We start from the raw sequence: 15,878 nt of genomic DNA on the forward strand, positions 1-15,878 counted from the left end.
AGAAGGGTTCTGATGCAGCCTTCAGGAAGACGTCTATAGAAAGAGTCACGCCTGCTACCCATGCGTACGCAAAGAAAAAGGGGGGAGGGGGGAGAAAGCGGAAAAATCTCTCCAAATAAACACTGGGATCGCACGGCTACTGCCAAAGGTCCCGAGAAGTCAGGAGGTCCCGGGAGCAGCACAAAGGACGGGGCAGGACTGGTGCGCGCCCCGTCCCCCACCGGCCTTTCTGTCCCCTCCGTGCGGCGCCCGCCCGCCTGGCCCGGCCCGGCCAGCCGGTGCGCGCCCCCCGGGACGGCCGGGACGGCTCCGGGGCCCCGCCGGGCCTGGCAGCTCCTGCGGCTCCACGAAGTGCCCGCAGGTCCCTCAGACGGAGCCGGAGCGCTGCCAGGGCTGCCGGCCGGCACCTACACCCAGACACCCTGAAACTGGCAGCTGGAGGAAAATCCTCCGGGGCTTAAGGAAACGCACTTTTACAATGCTGGAGGGATTTGTTTAAGTTTCAGTCTCGGATTTAATTGAAAAAACGCTTCTCATCTGCAGGACCTCAGAACAGAGAAAGAGCCCGAAGCACGCAGTTAAAAAACGGGGTGTGGGGGTGGGGTGGGGGAAGAGAAAAAGCAAAAAAAAACCCCGCGAGGTCTCTGAGATAACCGTAAACATTTATCTTTCATATTTGTCTCCCATTTTCTTAACTGGTTTAGTCTAAGTTATTTCATTTAGCCAACGAAGCAGAGGGGACTATGTTATGAACATGAAACTGAAACCGCAATAATGAAGAGATTTCCTAGAATAAAAACGATGATTATAGAACAACATCTGAGTAACCAAATCTGCCAAAAAGTTTAATTTCCGTATACTCTGGTAAAACAAACCAGTTGTGCTCCAAAGCTGGGATCAACTCAGAAATGGATACACCAACCAAAATAAACATCTCCACCAAACAGCAAATGCACTTCTGTTTAATCAGGGGCACTTCAAACCATCTTTTTAATTCTCAGTACCATGTCTTGGAGACTTCTTAATGCTGTGTTTAAAGCAACCGACTGCTACATAGAGCACATTTCTGGCAGGTAGAAGGCAGCTTACTGCGTGCGTTACCCCCGATTCTCTTCTCAGGTCTGTATGAACTCGGGATTAATGCAGCATACGGCTCTCTTCCACAGGGCTTCTCTGCCCGCTCATGCAGCATACGGCTCTCTTCCACAGGGCTTCTCTGCCCGCTCTTGGTTCGGTGTCCGTGCTGTTTTGCACTGTCGAGAAAACAATGACATTTTCTTACACCATGACATCTGCCTTAGAGGTCTCCCCACCTCCCCACTCGTGGAAAGTCGTGACATTTAGACAGATGTCCCGCCGCTGAAGGGGAAAAACGACGGTCAGTTGCCGATGTAGCGTGGGAAGGATGTTTGCACACAAAAACATCAATTTTAAAAAAATTTCTCCGCATAGGTCGTTACAACGAGATCAGGGATCTCCCGTCTGTCCCACCACCCGGCACCCCAGGAAAAAAAATGATTATTTATTTTTACGATGGGAACAATTTAAGTCGATGCCCCAGGAAAGGTAAACACGGTCTATTGACGGAGTGATTATTTTTCCTATTAAAAATGTGTAGTAAACATTGCTGGCCTTTGTAGTGTTTTTCTTAGCTGATTCTCAGGTACAATCAAGCCATTTTCGGACACATTCCCATGTATGTAGCAGCGGTGATCTGGAGGAAGCTGTCGACGCCTGTTCAGTTAATTTAGGTTTTCTTTGTCTAATTACTGTGGAGCTTAGGGAAAAGGAGCGGGGCTCAGGGCAGTAAACTGACACTTGGTCTCTGTGTGTGGTATCCAGGCAGAGTTTGATGGAAAAAGCCTGCTTCCACTCAACTGCAGGTCACTGTCTGGGACCAGCCCCCCCCCGCCTGTACCCACCAGCGAGCTCTCAGCACGGAGCTGCGCTGGAGACAGACGGACACACAGCCACACGCCCCGACACACACACAGACACACACGCGGCGCTCCAGGCACGCTGATACGGCATCCTGCTCTGCCCGGGTGTCCCCCCCCCGCCCCCCCCCCCCCCCATGCCTTTGCTCCAGCATCCCTGTCTGCTCTGCTTCTGGTCCTGCCGCCGTCCTTCCTCTGTCTCCAGTTTGATCCCGGAGTCCCCTCCATCACCCGGGAGCGGGCCTTCGCCTCCGCCTGCCCCTCTCCCCCCGCCCCGTTTCCCCGGCAGAGCACGCTTGCGGGCCCTGCGCCCCGCTCGCTGCGCCGGGGCGGCAGCCGGGCAGTGAGAGAGGGAGGGCGCATCCCCGGCGCCCGGGCTTCGCTCGCGTTTGTTCTGTGCTTCATTTTACACGGGGGCAACGGGCAGCCAGAAGCTGGCACGGTCTTAAAGAAGAGCAGCCTGGCAGGCCTGCGGGGCAGCACACGCCGCTGTCCGGGGCTCCGCAGCGCGGCGGAGCCCTCTCACGCACACGCGCGTGCCCCGCGGCGCGCCCCGGCCGGCCCGCTGCCTGCCCACGCGCGGCCGCGGCGAGGGCGGCGCGGCGGGAGGGGGCGGGCAGCGATGTGCCCCGGGGGCCGAGCCGGGGGCTCGGGCTGCCCGGGGCGGCGGCGGCAGTGCCGCTGCGTGCGTGGGAGCCGGCAGCCGCGGCGCCCCGGGGATGGTGCCGGAGCAGCCGCAGCCGCAGCCGCAGCGCCTCCTGCCCAGATGACGAGTGGACAGAGGCCAGCTGGAGGGGGGGTGGTCTCTCTCCCTCTCCCCCTCTCCCTCTCCCTCTTCCCGCTGCCGGGCTGACTTCTCGGCCGGATTCCGGGGGGTCTGCAGGGAAAGACAAAAAAAAAAGAGCAAGATTGGAGAAGCCGATAGGCGACCGCGCTGCGCCTGGCTGCCGAGCCTTTTACGCAACCAGAAAGTATATATGAAAGAATAACAGTGCGCAAGGGGTTGGGGGGGGGGGGGGGGCTCCGCGCTTCCTCCCCTTGCCGGATTAGGCAGAGGGCTGGTCCCCAGGTGGGGGGCAGAGGAGGAAGCGGAGCGGCGCTGAGCGGAGCCTCATCGGGCGGCGCGGGGCGGGCGGGGGCCGGGCCGGGGCCGAGCGGGTCCGTCCCGCCAGTGCCTGGATCCGGCGGAAAGGAGAGGAGCCGCAGCGCAAGGGGCCGGCGGGAGGGATGCGCTGGGCGCTGCCTCGGCCCCGCCGCCGCCCGCCGCCCTGAGGAGGTGCCCGGAGGACAGCGGCTCCCACCGCCTCCCCGCGCCCCCCCCGGCGGGGCACCCCCCGCCCCGGTACCCACCCCGCCCGGCTCCCCCCCTTCCCTTCCAGCCTCACCCCACCCTGCCCCATTCCCCTCCCTCCGCCAGATGACCACCGCGAGCGGCCAGCAGCGGCTGGAGCCCCCCGTCCCTCTCCGCTCCTGCAGCCCGGCTCCCGGAGCTCTCCAGATGAGCCGGCCGCCCTCCTCCGCCCTGGAGACCTCCACCTCCTCTTCCTCCACCTCCACCTCCTCCTCCTCCTCCTCGGCGGCAGCAGCGGCATCCTCCAAGAGCAAGAAGGCCAGCTCGGGGCTGCGGCGGCCCGAGAAGCCTCCCTACTCTTACATCGCCCTCATCGTCATGGCCATCCAGAGCTCGCCCTCCAAGCGCCTGACCCTCAGCGAGATCTACCAGTTCCTACAGGCCCGCTTCCCCTTCTTCCGCGGCTCCTACCAGGGCTGGAAGAACTCCGTGCGCCACAACCTCTCGCTCAACGAGTGCTTCATCAAGCTGCCCAAGGGCCTGGGCCGCCCGGGCAAGGGCCACTACTGGACCATCGACCCGGCCAGCGAGTTCATGTTCGAGGAGGGCTCCTTCCGACGGCGGCCCCGCGGCTTCAGGAGGAAATGCCAGGCGCTGAAGCCAATGTACCGCATGATGAACGGGCTGGGCTTCGGCGCCTCCATCCTCCCGCAGGGCTTCGACTTCCAGGCACCCCCCGCCTCCCTCGCCTGCCACTCCAACGGCTACAACCTCGACATGATGCCCAACGCCATGGCCAGCGGCTACGAGGGACTCAGCAGCGGCCACCACGTCCCGCACATGTCGCCCAACCCCGGCTCGACCTACATGGCCAGCTGCCCTGTGACTGCCAACGGGGACTACGGCCCCGACAGCAGCAGCAGCCCCGTGCCCTCCTCGCCGGCCATGGCGAGCGCCATCGAGTGCCACTCGCCCTACACGAGCCCTTCGGCTCACTGGACAGCCTCGGGGGCATCGCCCTACATAAAGCAGCAGGGCCTCCCCGCTGCCAACGCGGCCTCCTCCGGCCTCCACTCCAGCGTGCCCTCCTACTCCCTGGAGCAGGGCTACCTGCACCAGAGCCCCCGCGACGACCTCTCAGGTAGGGCCCGGCGGCGGCGGCGGGCGGCGGCAGCGCAGCCCGGCGGCGAGGGGCCGCCCGACCCGACGGGTCGCCGCCGGGGGGTGCCGCGGAAACGGGGGCCTCTCGACGGGCCCCCGCGCCGGGAAGGCACGGAGGGAGGAAAGTAACGGGGAGGGCTGGGGCAGCTGTGCTGCGGGACACGGGTGCCTGGTGACGGCGGGGCGGGTCGCCTCGCTCTGCTGGGCGCATCGCTCCCTCCGGCCCGGCGAAGGCTGCTCCCGGCCCCGTGCGGTCCCCCGGCCCGGGCGAGGTGCGTGCCCGGCCGGGAGCAGGGCAGCGCGGCCCCGGGCGGCCGCCCCGCCCCGCGGGAAGGGCCGCGAGCGGTCCCCGCCGCGCCGCTCGGCCCAGGTCCGCGGAGGTTTGCAGCGGGAGTCATCGAGAAAGGTGTTAAATATTATCCCCAGAGTCGTGCGGGCTGCGGGGAAAAAGAAAAACCGCTAATCTTTAAAAATGCGAGAGAGATTAGAGGAGATTCAGCGTGTTTCTGCAACCGAAGGGGAAAGAGTTTTCCGGGCTCTTTCTCTAGCCCCTCCCGGCCGGTGATTACAGACAATGTCTGCTTAGAAAAATCCTAGCACAAAAATGGGTAAAAGATGTTGGGCTCTTACGGGGAAATTTTCCAAATAGCCCTTTTAAACGTGGGTCCCAGAGGTTAAGCAAACAAAGACAGTCTGGGCTGGACCACACCGAAGAGGATTTTAGCCTGACTTAACCCCTATGAGAGCGGGGTCTTGTTCAATTTTATGGGAATTTCAACAAGTAACAAATACAGGCGACCCTCTGGTCTGGGTCCCCTCCCGCCCCCTCCTCGGGCGCCTGTCAATCACTCTCCTGTCCTTCTCCGAGCCCCGCACCCTGCCCCGGTCTCCCCAAAGCCGGCTGCTGCCGCAGGGAGGGCGAGTTGGGAGCTTTTTCATCAGCGCAAAGAGGAGCCTGGGTGTCGGGGGAGAGGGGGGAGTCTCAGTCGTTGCTCTTGCAAGATTTGCTCCGTTATTTCGGGGAGGCGGCCCCGGTAACTAGGCGTGGTGCAGCGCCTCGGCAGGGGCAGCCGGTGAGCAGGGTCGCTGTCTCACCGGGGTTTCAGCGCGGAGAGCGCGGGGCGGCCCGGCAGGGCTGCTCCGCGCCCGCGGCGCTCTGCTGTCGCATTTTAACTCCGCTTTTCGGAGGTTCAGGTAGCTCTTCCAAGTGGCTGGGTGATCAGGACGAGATCGGAGCGGGCAGGCCGGTTCACAAGGGCATGCCCCGCCGAAACACGTACCTTTCCCCGTTCAAATAATCTGCTTTGATTTTTGTTGTTGTTACTTGGGCTTTTTTGTTTTCTTTTCCATTTTTTTAAATTATTTTTGTGTGTGTTTATTTTACCTTTTTCGGATTCGCGGGCCTCTCCGCACGGGGCCCGACCGCCCCACGGGGACACACGTGGCCCGGGAGCGGGGCTTGCTAGGCCTGGTGGCGGAACCCCCCTCCTCCTGAGAGAGACCCGAGGTGGGAAAGGCGATTCCTAGAAGAGAAATTCCCAAGAATAACACTTCAAATAAAAAAAATAGAGTGAGAGGAAGAGCTCGGGTTCCCCCTGAAGCCTCTCACCGCAGTTTACGAAGCTGAGGTGGCTTAAATCCGGATTGTTTCAGTTCAAGGGACGGATATACACGCAGACGGACCGATGGACGCTTTTTAAATGCCGGCGGATGAGCGTCTTTTTCCAGCAGCTCAGATTTAGTGCCACCAGCGTGCAAAACGGCGCTTCTCCGGTTATTTTGCACGGCCTCAGTTCTGCAGTCAGGATCTGGGCCCAGAACTTTAGTGGCAGCCATTCCTATTCCTTGATTAGCTAAAAAAATTTTGCGCGGATCCACTCCGTATTTGTGTGTGCTACACAAAATCTCCGCTGCACTAAAGTTTTACTAGGGAGAAAGGAGATGAGGAAAAACGACCCGAGATCCCTTATTCGTAATTATTACCAGCAATAATCTCTCTCCTCCTCTCTTCACAAAAGCAGTAGCAAGTGCATTTCGCCTTTCCCTTTCTCGTAGTTAAATACAAAGCAAATTCGGTAGCAATCGCTGTTGATCGGTTAATAATCCTCTAGTCACAACAGCGACCGTGTAGATTTAAAATCTTGAATTTGCATCAGACCCAAGAATAAGAGAGGAATGAAATTGAAAACAGGAGTCTCAGTTCTGCTAAAGGATTTTGAAGCTGGGGCGGGGGGCGGATTTTTTTCGCACACTATTAAATCCTGCTAAATGATTGAATCAGGATTGTAATAAAGTGCCCCGGTTTACGGTGAGCATACCAGCAGGGTTATGAGAAAGCCGAGGAAATCCAGCGAAATAATCACTTTTATAAAGTGAGCTCTGCGGGGTGAAGAAGGGGACAGCGCTGGAGGAGACGGGCCGCGCCGCCGCCCGCCGCCGCAACCCGCCTTTGCCGGGGAAACAGCGAAAGCGCTGCGCTCCGCCATCCCGGGGAAAACTGCGGATGTTTCCCTCTTTTTGGCAATCTCTACCCCTTCTATCTGTTTTACTGGGTTTTTTTTTCCCCTTCAGTCAGATTTGACAGCATCCTGCTAAGATGAGTTTGATACACACACGAAATCACTGCCCGCCCCCCCCCCCTCCCCCCGCGTCCCCGGCTCCATCCTGCAGGCCTTGATCGGGCAGTTCTGCTCTCCCCGTTGGGTCCGGTAGGACCCCGGCAGACCACAGGTCCCAGAAGAGCCCTGCGGTGCCGGGGGGGTGGGTTTTTTTGAGGGGGGGAGTAATCTCCCACAAGACCTTTAGACCGTGTCCCCCGACAAACTGCCCTAGGCTGTGGGAAATGAAAGCCGGAATTTGAAAGGTCGTTTTATGTCGGTGCCAGCGATGTGCTTCTCTTGTTACCGTTGATGAATCGTAGAGTTGTCCTCAGTCTGTATCTTAGGTTTGTGAAAGCGCACGCCCGTATAGGCATGCACGCTCGTACACACACACTAATAAATGCAGTACCAACATACAGACGTATCGTGGCTGGAATTCAACCTGCAGCCACACAAGGCAAAAGCAAAACCTCCCAGGAACGGGAGGGGGGAGGGGAAGGAGGGAGCAAGGGCGGGAATCAGCCTCAAGTATCCGCGGTGCTCCCAGGAAAACATGCCAGGCGCATCCTACCCTTGCGCGCACACTTCGCATTGCACACGCGCGGAGCCTGCCCCAGCCCTGCGGACCGATAAACGCTTTCAGTGGGGCACAGAGAAGCCCCGAAACGCGCGTGTGCGCACAGCGCAGCCGAGCACACGCGCGTGGGCACGCACCCCCGGGCCCGCCGGCCCGCACCGCCAGTCCTCGCGCATCGCGCGGATCGCGCACACGCGTGTGGCCCCCGTCCCGCACCCACCGGTGTGGGCGCGGAGCGGGCCGGGTGCTGCGGCGGCCGGGTGCGGCCGCGGGCAGCGCGGGGGCCCGCCGCCTTCCTCGCTCGGGGGGGAGCAACAGGCCGCTCTTCCCCCCCCTGGCAGCGGGGACCAGGCTTTCCCGAGGCAAGAGCCCGGTCCGGCCCAGGAAAGCCGGAGAGGAGTTCCCAGAGCTTGCGGGAGGGAGCCGAGCCCGGCGGAAGGAGGATTCATAGACGTGTCAGCCCTGCTGTGCGGTGCCTTTCCTCGATGCGGGCGAGGGAGAAAGGGCTGCTCAGCCACAGCCGAGCTACCTGGTTGCTGAGCAGCTTTTCTTGTTTCCTTCTCTTGCAGTGGGACTGCCTCGCTACCAGCATCACCCCTCTCCGGTGTGTGACCGGAAAGATTTTGTCCTCAATTTTAACGGCATTTCTTCTTTTCACCCCTCCGCTAGTGGATCTTACTACCACCACCACCACCATCAAAGCGTCTGTCAGGACATCAAGCCGTGCGTGATGTGAACGCAGCGCCCCAACAAAGACAGTCTGGTGGCAGTGAACAGAGCTGAGGTGTAGACGGACCCACGCAGATAAAATATAATGTGCACTCTGATAGCATTGAATAGTACACGAGTCACTTAGCAAAATTACCTAAGGAAGCAGTGTTTTCAGTCCCCCTCCGTTCCCTGAAGGACACGTACAGCTGATATAACACTCCAAAGCTCTGCCTAAAAAATTGCCTTGTGTGATATGATGGGTTAGGTTGAGGCTCAAGTGTCCCTATGCCAAGTCTGACCTGGTTAATCACGAAACGCCTTTCCGTGTTCTCCTAAAGATTCAGGCTTGGGGAAAGTGAACAGTTCGATGTATTTTTGTATGAGAAATTGTCTTTGAATAGGAAAAATCTCCCAACTCAGCACCTGCGAGGACTCCCCCTTCCGTTGTTGCGTTAGCGGGGAATTACTTTTTTTTCTCTCCTCGAGTCCCTTCAAGGACACTTTTTATGGACTCCAGCACCGACCGATCGATATTATTAAAACAATATTTTTAGCCCTTTCGTGTATAGACTTTAAGAAAAGTTCATTTTTTCCAGTATTGCAACAATACAACGTTTTGTTTTCTATTTTTACAAAAGTTGTTTTCTACCACAATATTTTAAAATAAATATTTTAAATAAATCTCGTGTATACTCACACACTATTGCTTTAAAAGGAGAATATATTTGCACTTATGTATACTTTTTACAGTTTGCCAAAATATTTTGATGTACAAATTTTTTTTCCAATAAAATGTATATAAACGAATGCGCGCTGGACAGGCACTTCTTTCCCTCGGCTCCTTCTGGGAAACCTCCTCTTCCCTTGCAGCCCGGATGGTTAAAGCTGCATCCCCAGATCCTCCAGCCGCTGAAGGCCGAGGAGGAGGGCGAGCAGCTGACCCCGAGGAGGCTGTGCCCGACGTGTCTGGGCTGCGCTGCCCACCTGCACACGCTGCCCACCCCTCTTCTCCCCCACCTTCGCGGTGCTTGATAGACTTGGTAGAAATAATCCGGGGGGTGAGGCGGACACACGTAAAAGCAGCAAGGTCCACAGGGCCTGCTCGCTCTCCTTCAGGGCTGGATCCGGTCCGAAACGCCCCGCTCGCCGTTCAGGGCTATTTCCAGGTGTCTCCGTCCCTCCACGCCGCCTTCCCCGTCGGGGCCCCCGCTTGCCCCGGGGGGCCTTTGCCAGGCGCGGGGTTGGGAGCAGCGGGGCACGTCCTGCGGCGGGCGGCGAGAGGCCGCGGAAATAAAACCGGGGCTCGGTGAGGCCACCGAGAGCGGCGTGGCCGCAGAGCGGGAGAGATAAATAAATAAATAAATAAATAAATGAAAACGAAACAAAGCAGCAGCAAAACCAAAAGCGCCCCCGAAACACCCCAGCCAAAGCAGCACAAACCCCCGAGGCACCCTGCGCCCTGCCGCCGTGAGCGGCCCCGGCCCGCAGCCGTGCTCCGGCAGCCGACCGCTGCTCGCCGCCGCATCCCGCTCCCGCGCCCTCCCGCCCAGGGCTGCCCGGGGCGCCCCGCCGGCCTGCGCGGCCGCGCAGCGCACGGAGGGCACGGCCGCGGCCCGGCGCCCCCCACCCTGCGCCGGGCCGCCCGCTCCGCTCCCCCCGGCCCGCACCCCGGCGCTTGGAGACGCGGCAGAGCGGGGGCGTTTCAACCAAAGTATATATAAATACACACACACACACATATATATATTCTTCAGTTCTTCCTTTTTTTCTAAGATATATTTATGCTCAAACATGCCCTTTTCTTCCCTGAGCTTCTCAGGGCCTGTGATAAATTATAAAGTCAGTTTCAGAGTTTGCTCCGACCACAGTGCTGTGTTTACATTCTTTCCGAGGCAAGCCTGCATGGTCGTAATTTATATCCTAAACACTTGAACGTAACTTGTTTATACAGGAATGACAGGACCTCAAAGACAAAAAAACTGCATTTGCCTAACACGGGGCCTCGCGTGGGGTGCCAGTGCCCTCCAGCGGCCCAACGCCGGCATCGGCTTCCCGCGCGACACAGCCGCTGCCCAGCCCGGACGCTGGTAGCATTGCAGCTTTGATTGCATTTTTCTGTTATGGTTTTTTTCCTGCTTCTGAATGCGATCATATCCCAGAAAATGTGTCTAATGCTCACACTGACTGTGCTTCTAAGAAAGGAGAAGGATCTGTTAGGGCATCCTTCAGTTTTGGGCTTTCTTGCTCTTCCGTAATGATTTAAGACTATTCTCTTTCCACAGGTCGAGGCTTCTTCTTTGCAATTAAAGGTTCCCAAACGAACGACATTTCAGAAGCAGTACTCTTTAGATATCAACACAGTCCTGGCTGCTGGCTGTAAAACGATCCCAGCCACTCTTTTCTGAATTCAACGGTGACCAGCAAATGACAGGGAAGAAGAAATTGGCCAGAATTTTAATGTGATTTGATTTGATTTGATTTGATTTGATTTTGTTTTGATATCTGGTTTTCTTATAGTACTTTCTGCCATAGGAATTTTGGTTCTTGTTCAGACTGAAGAACTCCTCTGAGTTCTTAGAGAGACTAAAGTGGCCTCAGAGCTAGTGAGACTCAAGACCCAGGGCTACGCCACTGAGAAGACAAGGTATTTATGTTTTAGCCATACAGTTAAAAATTCTCTTAGTCTTTTTACATTTGTTAACAATCATTGAGCATGCCCGACTGCTTCATATTTTGGAAAAAGGCAGTCTTTGTTAGAGATCCAGCACCCTGAGCCTTCTAATTGCATATTAGTTGTTGCAGTACCAACCTCTGAGACCCCTGGAGGCCTTCAGCATCAGAGAAAACTGAAATTTCTAGTGTAAAAACAAAATCAGGACTCTAGATGTGTATATTTGGTTTGAGTATCACAAAAGACCCCAGGAGAGCAGACTTGAATTTGAGCGTGTATTTGCTAGCGACCCTGTGGGGAAACCAGAAGTTGCTATGCTAAAATGGTAGAAAATGTTGGATGGTCTGTGTCTGTGCAGCTTTCTTAAGCCTTGTTCTTTTCTATGACAACAGTCCATTCCCTTCCTCTTTATCATTTGTGATCTTTTCATTTCTTGCTTACAGAGATGTCCCTGACTGCTTTGTCCTCTATTTGTGGTTTGCAAAACGCCAAAGCACTGCTTTTTTTAATTTAACCGTGCTTTAGTCCAAGTAGCACTCAACAACAGTCATCCCACCTTCACTGACTGAGTTTGAAAATACAGTCACCCTTGATTTGAGGTCTCGGGCTCCAGCCGGCACAACCACTTTCTCTTTACGTGCGAGCACAAAGTAGGATGAAAACAGATGGCTTTAAGGTACACTTCTGGTTTGTCCTGAAGAGGAGCTCGCATATCCAAAAAGCTGCATTACTTTTTCCGAAAAGATTAGTTGGTCTCATGCTTTAGTAATGCCTCTCCTGCAAACCTTGTCTCGCTGATGACCTCAGACTACCACAGCTACAAGAAAGCTACTACTAAATTACAAATAGTTACTCATCTAGACTGATCGCGTAGCTCACATTTGGTGAGGCACTGGGGCAAATGGATTGAATGTAGACTAATCCAAACATTTCCATTATTAGAGCGCACTAGGCAAAGTTTCCGCAGGATGGAAATGAAATCACGCTGGAGTGCCTCAAACAGTTTGCGTGTGATCTGCTATAATCTTACACATATATTTTCTCCATTCTCTGGTTTCATCATGGTCTTACTGCCTCAGTAGGGGGATTTTGCTTTTGAGGGTGTTTATGTTACACAGAAAAAAACTCTCAGCAACTCCAAAGTTGGGATTGTTTGAATAATCAATTTAATGTTGGCAAAATCAGCCAGATGCAGAGATATCTTGTGTGGGATGTTGAATTTCTAGCTGATAGTTGACCAGAGTGTTCTTTAAAAGTCTTTTTATTAATTTCATTAAAACCCCTTGCCTATTATGCTATTAAGACCAACACCAGATTAATTTCTTACTGCGTTTTGTCCCAGCTGGCAAAGTACTTTGAGCCAACATAATATTTTCTGTTTAGTCCGAGAATTTTAGTCTGCTTTGGAAGCAAAGAAAGCTACAGTTTTTTTTTTATATTCAATAACAATAAGCCTGATTTTATTGAACTCAGAAAGATTTGCTCGTAACATATACATGAGGTAATATTTAAATAAGTCCATTCAATAAAATGCTAGCTATGTCACTTAGGCCCTGAGAAAGCAAGGTACTGCTTTCAATTATAATTTTAATATACCTGAGCATGTGAGTATTCCTATTAAAGTCAATGGGATTAAGTACATGCTTAGGGTTAAAAGTGCTTTGCTGAAGAAGGATGATGCGGTGAACTGGGAGTAGAATCAAACGCTACAGGTTCCTCCTACATGCTGCAGCTAAGGAGTATATGAGAACTTGAGTAGAGTATACCTGATTCATATACAGAATGAAAATTAATTCAAAACATACTCTAGCTTTGAGTAGAAATGTATTTTATGAAACCTGCTGGCATTAATCTGCATGAAATACTGCCCTAGCTAATAAGAACACCCGGGCTTTATTTATATATCGAGCCATTTGATAGATACAAATGAAGAAAGAGGTAAATAGAAGCCAACATATTTTTGAATAAAAGCCCAGAGGTTCTTTCAAAGTTCAATGATCTTTGTGTCTAGATTATAAAGAATTCAGAGCAGTTTTGTGTGACTTGCCAACTACCGAATAGAGCTCCAAAACATCTGTAATATCAAACAACTTCAAGCCTCCTTTTTATGCTTGTTTTCATCCAACAGTGATTTATTGAAATCTATTGGCTTCTCCGTTGGTCATTTCTAAAAAGAAATATGCTGGGAGGAGGAGGAGGTTTTAAAATTTGTTGGGACACCACAATCAAAGTACAGCTGGAATTAGAGGCATTTTAGCAGTCAATTTAGATTTATATAGGAGATTATGGAGAAATGTTAGCTTTGTTACATTGGGTATTTTAACCATTGTAAAGCAAATTTACAGTGTTGGGCAGAGAATCACTGGGCTCACAGGTAATTTGATGTTGTCAGCGTAAATCAAAGTTGTATCGAGACTGAGCTTTTGAGGAACTGATAAAGGACAGATTCCTTGGACTAGATCCTCACTGGTAACATTTTCCTTGCAGCAGAGCTGCAGCCCATTAATTCTTACTGTCCAAATATAGGTAGCATTAGTTTAAATTAGAAGTTTTATAACTGATTTAGCTGAGCTACTGAAATCCTTTATGTACACAATCTTATCTCATTTTCAGAGATCCTCTTTGGATTGGTTTATACCTGTCCCGATTAACATATACCAAAAACATTTCATTTTATGAGGGCTATTTTTCTCTTTTTTCTTTTCTTTTCTTTTCTTTTCTTTTCTTTTCTTTTCTTTTCTTTTCTTTTCTTTTCTTTTCTTTTCTTTTCTTTTCTTTTCTTTTTTCTTGCATCACTTCAAACTAGTTTAAAATTACTCTCTGGGACTAGGTCTCATGCACAGCAGTTTTCTGATATGGTGAAAGATGTGTGTTAGTTCAAACTGCATAACTGTTTTTCATGGACACTCCATCATTGTAATCCCTCATTTGTATATGTAGAGCTGCAAGCTACTACTATACAACCAAATTTAAAGTGGTATCGGCTCCCCAAAGCTGATTGAAATTAAACAGCGTAGTGTCTGTGACTAGACAATGTTATGTTAAAGAACTGCAACTTTTCCCCATGAGAAAACTGAATGTTAGAAACTGGATCTAAAGCACAGTCACAGTGGAAACTCTTGGACAATTTAAATTTAAATCTGGAGTTTCCCCAACAGAGATTTGCTGACCATTGGTGGATTGCAGAGCATTTGCTGGTGACTTAGAGATAGCTATATGGTTACTGGACACTAGCTCTCCTTCTTTGTGGTGGGGAGAATACAAACAGATGGGAGGGGGCAGATGCAATGAAGATGAGAGGCAGCAGCATGATTCACTCATTTCAGGAAGGAACAAAGCTCCTTCCACATTAAAATTGCTGAAACACAGAAATGTTTCCAGTCTCTGCCACATCTGCACAGGGATATGCTCTTTATGCCAGTAAGGCTGGATGGTGGCCTGGCCAATAAGCAAGGGAGAGCAGATTTGTTTGCTGGAGAGAATAAGCTGTGCCAGAAAAGCACTGGAAGAAGCTTACTTGGATCCCAGGTGACTTGACGGGCAGAGCTGTAAAACAGATGGTGTAGATGCTGGACAGCAAAGTGTATGTTACCCAGGCAGGGTGATCATTGATAAAACAGATGCAAAAATGTGTAACTTGTGTTCATTGGTGGCAATCACCACCATGTAATTATGAAGCAGAACTAGGTCCCTTAAAAATATCCACCAAATTCCACTTCTGACATCTTGCACTAAATCTTGTGCTTTCACACATGAAAAGTGCCCCCTTATGGTGGTGCTCCCTTTTTCTTTCTGCGACAGAAACAGAGCTGTGCTGCAATGATTCAGGAACAGTCCTAGGTTGATCTGGGAGCTGGAACACTTGAATACATGAATATATTTGTTTCACCCAGTGCAAGGCAGCAAGGAGAAGCAGACAGGAAAAAAACAATGGCTCAAGATGAGCTACCTCCAGTAAACAAACAGAGGCTTGTTCCAGGACAGCCGTGGAGCAGGGGTAGGAAGAATCTGGCTTGACTCCCAAATGAAAGTGTCCAAAGCAGTCTGAACAAGCAGAAGCAGGGCCCAGGATTCAGCCAAGTTGCTCAGCAGGCTCAGAGGCTCTGTCAAGAAAGCAGTAGGAGCTCTTCGGGGAAACCTGCCTGAGACACAGGCATGTCTGAAGCAGGCCAGCCTTGCTCAGGCTCCCAGCAGTAGGCAGTATGGAGATATGTGCAGAACTGGTAGTTTTTCAAGTATCTTTTCTCTCTTTATTTCTTCTATGAAAATCAGTCAGTGGCCTGGCTTTCAGAAGACTGTTTTATCCCTGGATACTCCCAGTTGCAGGCTCCCCAAAAGGTGGCAAAAGCCCACCCCTGGCTGACATGCAGGAGAAGTACGACCAGTGCACCATGCGGTGCTCAAGCCTCTGGGTGACGAAGCATGATGTCCCACCCGCAAGAGAAAAGGACCACAGCTCTGTGCTTGCACTCAGCAAGAGCATGAGGAGGGCAAAGGTGGAGCTAAACTGGAGCAGAGATGTTTGATGTCAGCCTGTGTGTGATGGTAACAGTAGTATCTAGGGAAGTGATGAAAGCAGCAAAAGCCTGATCTGGCCAGCAAAGTGCAGAGTGGTATGCAGCCAGAATGCCAGCATGCTTTAGCATTAGACCTCTGGTATTTTCTACCTTCTTTCATTGTCCCTTCTCACAATTCCATCCCTCGCAATTACCCCAGAAGATTCCTCCTTCTGCAAAGTGAGTTTTCTTTCAATCCTGGGATACCAGTCTTGCTACTGTACTGCTTCAGACAATGGGCTTTGTTACCAAAACCATGAGGGCAAGGAATGGAGTAGAATGATTCATACTTTACTGTTTCTGTTCTAATATAATAACAGCAGCTATGCAGATTTCTGCCAGCCCTTGACATTTCCTCGGGTTTTCCCACCAAT

General features: G+C 52.7%; 1 protein-coding gene across 1 annotated transcript; it reads left to right on the forward strand.

Annotated features, from left to right (window-relative positions):
• Positions 1-3,049: 3,049 nt before the first annotated feature.
• FOXF2 (forkhead box F2) lies at positions 3,050-9,054 on the forward strand. Its single transcript, XM_026114830.2, has 2 exons — positions 3,050-4,369; positions 8,136-9,054. The coding sequence occupies exons 1-2, from the start codon at positions 3,355-3,357 to the stop codon at positions 8,300-8,302; spliced, it is 1,182 nt and encodes a 393-aa protein (XP_025970615.1). The 5' UTR covers positions 3,050-3,354; the 3' UTR covers positions 8,303-9,054.
• The last annotated feature ends 6,824 nt before the right edge of the window (positions 9,055-15,878 follow it).

Source organism: Dromaius novaehollandiae, chromosome 2 (assembly GCF_036370855.1).
Source record: "Dromaius novaehollandiae isolate bDroNov1 chromosome 2, bDroNov1.hap1, whole genome shotgun sequence".
In the NCBI taxonomy this organism is placed as follows: domain Eukaryota; kingdom Metazoa; phylum Chordata; class Aves; order Casuariiformes; family Dromaiidae; genus Dromaius; species Dromaius novaehollandiae.

Bases quoted from the DNA above. Each gene is read 5' to 3' on its own strand.
- FOXF2 (XM_026114830.2), top strand. From the start codon at position 3,355: ATGACCACCGCGAGCGGCCAGCAGCGGCTGGAGCCCCCCGTCCCTCTC. The intron at 4,370-8,135 runs GTAGGGCCCGGC...CTTCTCTTGCAG, and splicing joins CCCCCGCGACGACCTCTCAG to TGGGACTGCCTCGCTACCAG.